General features: G+C 28.3%; 1 protein-coding gene across 2 annotated transcripts in view; it reads right to left on the bottom strand.

Annotated features, from left to right (window-relative positions):
• LOC107457275 (ADP-ribosylation factor GTPase activating protein 3) overlaps nt 1–9,653 on the bottom strand; it is a 30,571-nt gene extending 20,918 nt beyond the window's left edge. The window contains exons 1-3 of one of the 2 annotated variants that reach the window (XM_071180711.1): nt 7,478–9,653; nt 5,388–7,190; nt 4,907–5,098 (exon numbers count right to left, since the gene is read on the bottom strand). In XM_071180711.1, coding sequence (XP_071036812.1) covers nt 4,907–5,098; nt 5,388–5,462 — 267 coding nt within the window. In that variant the 5' untranslated portion in view covers nt 5,463–7,190; nt 7,478–9,653. Of the gene's footprint in view, nt 1–4,906; nt 5,099–5,387; nt 7,191–7,477 lie in introns of those variants that run through there. The other variant, XM_016075407.3, reaches the window with a different exon arrangement.
• Between the last annotated feature and the right edge of the window lie 2,463 nt (nt 9,654–12,116).

The raw sequence follows: 12,116 nt of genomic DNA, 5'->3' as shown, positions 1-12,116 counted from the left end.
ACGGGTGCGCGGTATACGCCGAATATAAAAAATTATAGATTAAAAAAATTTAAATATAGAAAAATACTTTTCTTTTAAAGAAATAACATTCCTTTACCAATGTACTTTATTGATTTTCGCTATTACATAAATAGTTCATTATCTCAGAATCACATTATTACTCTTTCAACTGTACCCTCACGTACATGTCAAATTCAATTCTTTTATTTTTGCAAAAGATAGGGAAAGAAACTTTTTATTTACGATCTTGAAAGACGAGATATTGCAAATGTACAATCCAAATTTCCTTTTTCGTTATACGAAGAGTATATCTTAAAATTTAAAAAAAAGTATTAGAAATTACGGGTGCGCGTTATACGCCGGGGCGCGTTATGCGGCGGAATATACGGTATACCAATTTTTAAAACCATCTACAGAGGGGAATGTAGCAACCAAAAAGGTCAGGAAGTTGGATATAATGAACTTTTTTCTGTCTTCGACTGATTTTTTTCTTCATTTTTTTTGTAATAATTTTGAAATTTCTACTACAAAATAAATAAAATACATATACCAATTTTTAAAACCATCTATAGAGGGGAATGTAGCAATAAGCATTTTTTCTTATTTGCTTCTTTTATCTCACTTTCCAATCCCTAAACAAACCAAGCAGATGTTTCCAACTCAGGCAGATGATACACCTGTAAGGTGTCAGTAGGATCAATATGCCTTTTCTGTCAGAGGGAATGAGTAATTATTCGTTATTGGTCAAAGGGTTGGACACTAATATGTGTCGATAAGGCCCTCATTTCAACTCCTTTTTGCTCTCAGTTCAGTGAAAAAAATGTCTGCAAAAAAGTGTCTCAAATTTAACTATGGAGACCAGTAAACATAAAACGTTCTCCATTGATGATAAAATGGGCATAGTCAGAAAAATTGAAAATGGACGCAATCAAGTTGATATTTAAAGGGAATATAAACTATTCAAATTTGCAGTTTGTAACATATGGAAAGAAAGACAATAATTTCCGGTGAAGAAAAAAATTTAGAAGGCAGAAAAAAGTTAAGAAAAGCAGATCACAAGGATATTGAAGAAGCATTGCTAAAGTGGTTCACCATTCGAAGAAGCCGCAATCTTCCAGTATCTGGACAAATGTCGATGAGTTTGCTAAGCGATTTTATAAGACTAATTTTATGTTCTCGAATGGCAGGTTAGACAGGTTCAAAAAGCGGGATAACAGAAATTCAGGAAAAATTATCTGAGAGTCAGGAAGTATTCCCATACCTGATGTTGAGGATTGCTCATCAGCTAAAAATTACAAATTTTTTTTGCACGCAAGACGAAGAATAATGAAAAATAAAAAATTTTTTGCTACTACATAATATTTTTCAGTCATTTTTTTCTATAATTTAAACAGAAAATTGTGCGAAAACAAACATTTGAAGGTACATATTTTCTTTTTAATATAAAATTCTTAAAATTTAAAGTCACTTAAAAAATTTATTAATATCCCCCCCCCTGCCCGAAAAAGATACATATGAAATTTTAACCTGTTAAGTACAATCCTAACAAAGTAAACATTTGTAACAGTAATAGAAATTACACCCCCAGAAGCAGAATATTTTCAAATGTTCTGCAACAGGACTTATTAATATATACAAATGTTCTGCAAGGATTTCACAGCGAAAAAAAGTTAGCTTTACATTAAAATACTATATTTTCATTTATTAAAATACAGGATCATACACAGATACTGTACATTATTTTTAAACCAAGGCAAACATTCTTGATTTGTTACTTTTTCAATCACTTTTGAGGTGAAAAATTTTGTTAATGACGATGAATTATTAATAAATTATTATCGCAGGAATACGCTGTCACTTATTCAAGATTTCAAGATACAAATTGTTCTGCAGGACTTCGTTTGTTCTGCGACGTACGTCGCAGTTTTAGGCACTTTCTGCTTCTAGGATTACACCTATAAAAACAGATAACTTCACCAATGTGTAATTCTTATTTAAACAGTGATTATTATTTTTTCAAAACAGAATCTGAATAAAAAAAAGCAGTGTTATTTAAAGATGGCGACTTATTTTTACAAAAGGGCAAAGAGGGTGCATTTATTGGGTTCAAAGCAAGGTGAGTTGCCCTTCAGAAAATGCTTAGGGAGAACACACTGCGTATTTGACAAATTGGGGTGACTTCGTACAGAAAAAAATTCTTGAATCTGACATGACATAGATGATAAAGAAATTTCTGAAAATAAGTCCAAACTTGTTAATGAACAAGTGGATGTTGTGTTATCAAAGAGGGCAGAGTTCAAGTTTAGGTTTGCTTCACTAACAGTGACTCACAGAAGTTAGATAGTGATTAAACAAATCTCTCAATTATGCACCAGATAATAACATATTGTGGCATTCTACATTTTTCAACTTTTACAATATTTTATGGTTTCGCTACCAGAAAGTTATTTTTAACTACGTCAGTAAAAATTGTTCTTATTTTCTGTAAATAACAGGGACAAGTATACAATTTAGACTGGGTAGTACCTTTAGAGTTGAAATTTCTTGCCCTGGCTACAATAAATCATTACAATACATTTTGCACTTTTAACCATAAGAATAAATATTAGAAGGGGTGTGGTGGTTCTAATAAAGAAAATGATAAAGAGAATGATGCACTCAATATTCCTAATTCTTTGATGTGGAAAAAAATATTTTTTTTTAACTATTACAACACTCAGTAAAGAAAATATAAGAATATTAAAAAGGAGGCAGAGATTACATAGATATTAATTGTATTTAAAATTTCAACTATATGAGCGTGAAGAACAATCCTTAAGAAATGCTGCAAAAAATTTCAAGAAAAATAAAGAGCAGAGTTGGTATGATTTGAAAGTATTTAATTAAAAAAATTGTTGATTTAAATCACATGATTTTTTTTTAAATTATATATATTTATGTAGAAATTGTTGTTATTACAGTATTGCACTACCTAAAAACTGTGATAATAAACCATTGTTAACTAATTTCATTGATAATAAATGCTTTATTCATAGAATTGAGGAATAAATTAATAAAGAAGTAAACAAATTATTCTTTTTTTTTTCTTCCTACCAGAGCTTTAAGAAGAGTTCAAGAGTTTTTTGTAGCACTGTTGCCAAGGAAATTAAAAAGCCATAGTTTAAGTGCTTTACACTTAAAGCAATGAGCTGATTTTTAACTACACATATAATCTTAATGCGAAGAAATATCCAGACTTAAAACAGACAAATAACTTAAATATTTTAAAGTTATTAAACATTTTTAAAAATCGCCAAATTGGCAACATTTTTCCACCTAGATGAAAATTATTAAAATCACTGCCTTATTCTCAGTTTTTATAAATTTTTATGAGCACAGGTAATACAGCATTGGAGTAAGTTTTTAAACATTAAAAAAAAATTAAACTACAAATGCTTTTTGTTTTTACAAAACTGTGGCTTTTCTCCAAATTGACGTTTTTTGCTATTTTCATAATAACTTGACCTCACAGGCTAAATTTGGCCTCACAGTTATGAGTAACAGTTGCAAAAAAAAGCAGTTATAAAAATAGTATTTAATTTGGAAAAAAAGCATTTCATATAATGATGAAACCTATGAAAAACAACCTTAATGTAAATAAGAATGAAACTTTTAAATTTTAATTTTTCATGATTCATTTCACATCATTTTCATAAATTTAATGTGCTCATTGTAGTATAGAAAAATAATTTGCTCATTTATTATCAATAAATATAAATTTTAATTATATCCATTAAATTTTTTACACATTTATTTCAATGCAAATAATTTCAAAACTTATTAAAGATGTAGTAAGGAAATCTACTTGAAAACAAAAATTAAATTAGTATTAATTGTTATTTTGATTTATTAATTAGTTTGAAATACTTAAACCATAATATTAACCTTATTATTACTAAGTTATTAGGAATTATATCTGTAGTATTATTGTTGAACAATATTTAGAATTTTTCAAATATTCTGTCAGAACTTTAATTGTTAAAATGCAAAAAAAAATTAATTGAAACGAAGATAAAATTTAAATGTCCAATATTTTATTTTATAACCCGTGTTGAACTGCTGATCCAATTCTGAACTTATGACTGTCTAAGTTCAACTCCATAGCATTATAACTTTGAACCTAACCCAGAAGTCAAAGGAACTCCTGATCAAGAATAAGGAAAAACTAGCCTTCATAAAGGTCATTTGATGCAACTAACCTTCATTTGTGATGCATGAAGGAGAAAGCCATGAAAGCTTAGACGACGGCAAAGGGATCTTTACCTATAGTCAGTCTACCACTGAGGATATTTAACATCAGCACATAGGCCGTTGAAAGATGGGGGCAGAAATCATATCAACAAGTTACAGTAAAAATAAGAACTTGGTTAACCTCATTGGGAGGCGAATGCTCTATCCCCTGAGCCACCGTGGTTGAATACTTAATATATACTTTGCTTAAGAAATATAAATTAATTAAAATAACGATTATTTTTATTAACCACGATAAAATACCTCAATGTTTCATAGTGGGCCTCTAGAATACTAAACACACCCCTGGTCAATTTGACAACTCATGACAGGTCAAATCTCTTTTATGAATAAATTAGTTTCTCTCAATCATTCATAAAAAAAAATATCCTGGGAAAAAACCAACAATTCACAGGAAATAGATAAAATAAGCTACACTGATAAATAGCTGATGAAAAAAGAAAAATTAAGCTATTTTTTTAAAGTAGTCAAAAATAGTGAATTAATTGTCTGAAAATGCTAAGAAAAGCAAATAAAAACAAATTGTTTTCTTAGAAAAATTTAAATTAATTGTTTTTATTACAATAAAGCTGTTAAAATTACAACAGAACAAACAATAATAAAAAATGTCACTTACAGCATTACTATTTCCTCCAACTTGCATAGCACGTAGCTGTAACCAAGTCCAATTGGTGTCCAGTTGTGTAGATCTTACAAACGATAAGTGAACTCCGAGAGAACGATGGACGGCAGAGCAGTCCATACAAATGAAGACGCCATAAGTTACACTGGCCCATGTTGGATTCTTTGCTCCACAATCAAAACAAACCTAACGTCAAAATAAAAGTTTTATAATCAATGTTATAATTTCATAGAAAATGAAAACAAATTCAAAAAGTTGTTAATAAATAACGAATGAGGAAACACTTAATTGCAACTACACTAAATTATGACATATTAAGCAATAAATAATAAAATCATATATCAAACAAATGTAAACAAAACATTGACAAAAACAGATGACGAAAAAGAGTTTACTGAATAAATAATGAGGAAATAAAGTATATAGTATTTAAAATATCTATTAAAGGAATAATATTTAACACTTTTTAAAATACCTTATTGGAAGTTATGTTGCGTAAACGTTTAAAAACTGCAGCGATATCCGTCTTGCAAGGTTTCTCTTCCGCCATGATGCCTCGTTGTACTGCAACTTCGCTTTGTGCTGACGTAAATTTTCTTTGAATTAAGCAACAGCTGCTTACTTTTACAAACTGAATTAAAACACAGCTCAAAATCAAATTGACTACTTCGTTTGATTAGCTGGCTAATTCATTTGAATAAAAAATAAATAAAAGGACAGACGACAGAAAAATGAAACAAAAACGTGTAATAAGTTGTTGTTATGCTGCTTAATATTTTTATATTTTTTTTAATTTAAATTTTTGGAAAAAAATAAGTTTTATTCAATAACTTACGTTTTTTAAGATTCATAATCCATTGAAATTTTATTAATAAAAGGTTTCTCATTTCATATATTAAATTAACTACCGGTACTACAACTCAACTTATTATTATTTACGGAATATGAGGGAGAAGATTTGTTTATTATAAAATTGCATAGACTCGTTTTGCATAGTATTTCGGGAGTCCCGTTATGTTTATTCGTTTCATTTGCAAAATATGTGATACTTCTTCAATTAGACCAAGTTTTTTCTGTAGAAAGTATTCGCCCTTTGTATCAAATACTCGATACGCAACCTTCGTCACTGATTCTCAAAGAGCCGCTTTGAACATTTCTCAATCATGTGTTGACAGACTGAAGAAAATAGCCCCAAAAGATGCATTTCTGCGGATTATTATAGATGGTGGTGGGTGTTCTGGGTTCCAGTATCGTTTTGATCTAGATACAAAAACAAATGACGATGACATTTGCATCGAAAAAAACGGAGCTAAAGTTGTAGTTGATAACATCTCATTAGACTTCATCAAAGGTGCAACTATTGAATATCACGAGGAACTCATCAGATCAGCTTTTAGAATCGTAGACAATCCGAAGGCTGATATAAATTGTTCGTGTGGTACATCATTTTCTATTAAAAATACATAGATTTATTGCTTGTACTTAGTCAAGTAGCAAAGCCTCACAATTTTAGAAAAATTTTCTGTATTGTTTTAGTTGTTTTATTTTTTTATGCCGGGATTCTAGCAGTGTTAATCAGTTTAATAGCACATATCAAGAAATATTCTACTAATAGTTGCTTGTTTTTTTCTGTTATCAAACTTTAGTGTTTAAATGTGTCTCTGTTGCAAGCTGTTAATAAGTGAATTTATCACACTTGTACTTATTTTTTTTGTATGCCCTGTGCTAAAGCATGTTTACTTTTTTATATCTCAAGTGTTTTTCTCCTCTAGAGTTGATGATTTTTGGTTTGACTTGTATAAAGTATCCTAGTTGATTATCATTTTGTAATATCATAGTACATATTTTGATTTTGCCAATGTCATTGTCTTTCTGCTGCTTTAAAAGTATTAATATCTTCTAAACACTTATGTATGTGAAACTGTACTCATTTCTTGTGTTCATCTTTTGGAGATGTGTCAGTGTAAATGCATTTTAATTGCTGATTTGTTGACATATTTGTTTGCTGACATTTGTTTACCTTAAATAAAGAAGAATTATCTTTAAATTAAGTTCTTAAAATTCTTTCCTGTGAAATAGAGTATTAAATAAATTGGTACTTTTTGGTTTTCCCGATAACAGGAAATTCAACTATTTTTTTCTTTGTGAACGACCAGTTTGTTCTTTGTTTAAGAAAAATAGAAAGAAAGTTGGCGGAGGTCTACATTTTTCGACGACTTTTCACTTGTGCCTGACTAACCGAAAAATAGCAATAAATCATTTTAATCTATTTTCAGACCTTTCTCAATNATTTGTTTGCTGACATTTGTTTACCTTAAATAAATAAGAATTATCTTTAAATTAAGTTCATAAAATTCTTTCCTGTGAAATAGAGTATTAAATAAATTGGTACTTTTTGGTTTTCCCGGTAACAGGAAATTCAACTTTTATTTCTTTGTGAACTGAACGACCACTTTGTTCTTTGTTTAAAAAAAAATAGAAAGAAAGTTGGCGGAGGTCTACATTTTTCGACGACTTTTCACCTGTGCCTGACTAACCGAAAAATAGCAATAAATCATTTCAGACCTTTCTCAATATTCTAACAGGTTTTTATCTACAGATATAATTTAAAATAGATTTATAAAATGTCTATAATTTACTTATCACTTAATATTGAAAAAGTTGTTCCTAACTTGACCTAGGGGAAAGGAAAACAGTATTCTATCTGCTTAAAAAATGAAACAGTGTCTGATCAACTAAAAAAAATACTCTTGAAATACATCATGCATGTATAAAAATGCCAGAAAAACAAGTGAAGATTTAATAATACTTTATCTGCAGTATACTGATCATGTTTAATTGAAATAACACAAGAGAGACAGACGACCTTAGACTTTAAGGCAAAGGGAGTTATTTCTATATACTATCTTTCTATAAACTTTCTATCCTTAAAAAAATACTTATTTCTGTTTTATATCCTGTTAAATACTTATATCTGGGTAACATTTGAGCAGGCTATTGCATGAAACTAATATAATTCAGGGAATTATTTGCAAAAATGAAAGAAAAGGACTTAATCTAAGGTTTAAGATACTTAAAAGACTAATATTTCCTCTAAAGAAATTACTAAACATTCTGTAAAAATAAATAAATTCAACAAATATATGAGTACCTATTGAACTTATTGTTGTCTCATTAATTTATTTACTGAATTATTTTAAAATAATATCAGTATTCAAAATTGTTTTTAAGACAAAAATCATTATAATTTTGTTTTAATATTTATTTGAAAAATACTGCTGTCAAAAATATTTATCTCAAAATGTAAGATAACTGTATTTCTGTTATTGTTAGAATTACATTTGACGCAGCATAATAAATAACAGCAGCCGCCTATTATAATGATTTGTAAAAGAAGTTGTGGAAGATTTTTAAAAAATCATAAATTTTTTTTTTTTTTTTGTTAAAAAATAAATATTACTTTTTCAGACATCTTTAAGTATGATATTCAAAAGTTGTAATTGTTTAAATAGTGATATATCTTTTATTTTTTTTAATTCTTTTTGTTTTGACATTGGACGTTATTTATGAAACTGATTAATTTTGTTTACTTGAACATGTTAGATTGTATGTTGTTTTTTTTTTTTTAAATTTAAGTTTGGTTTAGTATTTAATTTTTGTGTCTGAAAATAAATATAAATCTAAATAATAATAAATTAATCTAAATCTAAATAATAAAAATAAATCTAATACCCCAATTGCAAAAATATTTCAGTTGCTTCGTTAGAAATGAATCACTTGTCTAAATGTATCCCACAAGTAGTCAACTTAGTTTTTTTTTGTATAACTATGTATTGACTTTTAAGTTTCATGTGTCAATCTTTTATGAATGCATGAATATTAAACATATACCTTGTCATTTATATGTATGTATTACTACATGTATACCTTGTCATTTATGATGTTAACAATTTGCACATCATGAAAGGTGATTCTTAGTCACCATTGCAACAAGATATTGAATTTTAAAATATTTATGGTTAAAGTAATCTATTTATTTTATGATTGTTAGCCATTATGTGGAAAGAGTCAAATAAGGTTGTTTTGTCTTTTAAATTTTTTAGAGCTTTTGCTTGTTTATCATTGTTAAAAGTGTGATTGCTATAGGTTAACTTATTTAATAGCTAATTTTTTCCCCTTCTCTTTTTCATATTTATGTAGTCAAGTGATTTTTTAATAAATGTGTGAAATGAATGTTTTATTTTCTGTGACTTTAATTATTATAATTTTAACTACTCACTTTCAAATTTAAATTATTTTTTTTTATTACTCTGTCATACAGATCATGTTACATTAACTATTATACAGCTTTCTTCATTTTAGTTTTACTCTATAAAAACTTTTTTATGCTTTTAAATCAGCTAACTTTAGACTATAACATAATTCAGACTAGCATTGTTCATAGAACTTGAAGAGGTTGAGTTGCTAAGGAACAAAGAATATTAAATATTTGTTAATTCAGTTACCAATTACAACATAATTAGCCGATTGACCCAGCCAAGACTGAAATTGTTTTGTTACGCAACTTGTCGATGGATGGTTTACTGAATGTAAACAATAAGAAGCTTCTTAAAACCGGAAATTTTTTTAAAAACTTCCAGTGTATTCCTTCACTAATATTATGCTTATGAGATGATCTGCATGATTAATATTCTAAGTTTTATTATTGTGATTTGCGTTTAAATGTATGCATAATTTTGCCATTCATAAGAGTTTTCTGTAATTTGTATATTCTAACTAGTTGTGAGCCTAAAATAATATTAAGAAAATTAATATTACAACATAAATAAAATGTAAGGTTTGTCACGTTTTGAGTTTTATTTCTTATTTGGCTATATTTGCGTAAAATATCACCGTTTGATATTTTTTGGGTTGCATCATAGGATGCTTGCGAAGTCTTCGGAATTCATTTGTTGTCTGTTTCGTTAAAATTTAAAAAATGCGCTATATTGTAAACACTACAAGTATAATATTTGATGGTGCCCATTTTCAAGTATAGGCATAAAAATCAATCAGGCAAGTAATAGCCCAGAAGTTTTACAACGAATTTTAACCATCTGTACTTAGCTTTGCAATTCAACCATCCTTAAAAGCAGGCCAGGTGTATCCTGTAATGGAAAGCTGTTTTTCATCCATAAACTGTAGCAATGATGTTATTCCATGGATAGTTGACCATGTAAAGCTAAGCCCAGGTGGCTTTAGGGGTTGAAATGCATCGTAAGACTTCCGGGTCACTACTTCCGATTGGTTTTTATGCCTAAACTTGAAAAAAAGGTGCCATCAAATATTATTATACTTGTAGTGTTGGCAATATACCGCGTTTTTTAAACTTCAACGAAACAAACAACAAGAATTTGTAAGACTCCGCAGACATGCTTTTTCCTGTAAGATGCAACCCGAAAAATAACTGATATTTTACACAAATATAGCGAAATAAGAAAAAAAACTCAAAACATGACAAACCTTACCTTTATTTATGTTGTAATATTAATTTTCTTAATATCATTTTTGACTCACAACCTGTTAAAATTTATAAATTACAGGAAACTCTTATGAATGGTAAAATTACACGCAAATTTAAACATAAGTCACATTTATAAAAGCTCCTAGAATATTAAGCCCGTTCACACATCACCTCATAAGCATGACAGAAGCAGAGGAATACATCAGAAGTTTTATTAATTTATTCCGGTTTTAGAAAGCTTGTTATTGTTAACATTCAGTCAACGATTCATATGTGAACAGTACCCAAAAGAAAAAATGTTCACATCTTCATGCACTAGCATAGCATGCAGTCTTAGTATTTTGAAGAATGGGCTTAGGCTATTCTAATTAATAAAAGCAGATATAATAGGATGCAAAAAAAAAATTTTAGTAAAAAAAAAAAAAACTCTTGGCAGATTACGATTCTAAAGTTTAGCAAACTTAGATTTTAAAAAAATAGCCACAATCTACAAAAAAAAAATCAGAAGAACAATGAAAAGTTTATAATTCGCTTATTATAAATGTCTTGAAGTAAAAAATACACTAATAAATAATAAATCCCACATGAATGATGAGCTATAATGCGTTTGTTCTCATTTTATACCATTTTAGACCCCATACGTTTTCTTTAATTAAAATATTTAATCTGCATTTATGTTGCTCAAAAAATATTTATCTCTTTTTTTTTTTCTCTTTCATTCAAGAACATTTGAGTTAATTTATTTTAAAATTATGCATTATGTGATAAAAAAAAAACATTTCACAAATCTTTATATTTTTCCGACAAATCTCTTTTTTGACAAGAAGGATGTATATATATATACAGGGCCGGATTTACGTATAAGCTAAATAAGCTGTAGCTTGGGGCCCCAAGATGACTAGGGCCCCCAGATCCTACTTCCCCCCTCTTTTTATAAAGTTTTATTCGGAGCTGGGGCCCTCAGAAGCCCAAAATGCATTTTTTTAATTTTTACATTGTCGGACATAATAAATATAAATAAATGACTGAATAAAACAAAAAACTTCGTTGTCATTAGTAGGGAACATATCATCTTTCAAGCAATTTGAGTATTAATAAATTATTTATAAATAAGCAATTTTTTTGTTTAAAAGGTAAAAAAGTTTTTTTTTTACCCCATCATTCGATCATCAGACTATTTAATATCTGTTTCCAAAGATCCGAATTCCCTTTTATTATACTTTAAAATTGTACATATGATATATTTAATGCTCTCATGTGATATGCAGCAGTTTTAAATAGCACTTTAAAATGTCTAAAAAAGGACAGAAATTGTTAGTTCAAAAAAAAAAAAAAAATTAACTAATACTTTTGAATAAGAATTTAAATAACTACACACGTTTGTTTTGCTATCTCATTCTATATAGCATTATTTAGAGTAGACAGTTGCGTGTGGGTGTGATGATGACGTAATAAAAGAGGTTACGTACTTCAATTTTGAAGTTCCATAATAAGGAAAAAAACTAAGTTCCAAAATGAAGAATCAAGTATTCTTAGTTCAATAAGTTTCAAAAACATCAAAAATGACGACGAATAAAAAATATTAAACTGTTAAAGCTAAATCGGAAAAATCTGAGAATTCACTTATAAACTCAAAGTATAATTAGTTTTAAAAATACCTCAATAAAATTTTTGAATTAATTAATAATTAGAAAAAAATTT

The sequence above is a fragment of the Parasteatoda tepidariorum genome, chromosome 5 (assembly GCF_043381705.1).
Source record: "Parasteatoda tepidariorum isolate YZ-2023 chromosome 5, CAS_Ptep_4.0, whole genome shotgun sequence".
NCBI classification, from domain to species: Eukaryota; Metazoa; Arthropoda; class Arachnida; order Araneae; family Theridiidae; genus Parasteatoda; species Parasteatoda tepidariorum.
Note: the sequence above shows the minus strand (reverse complement) of the source record. Positions and strands in the feature narration are given on the sequence as shown.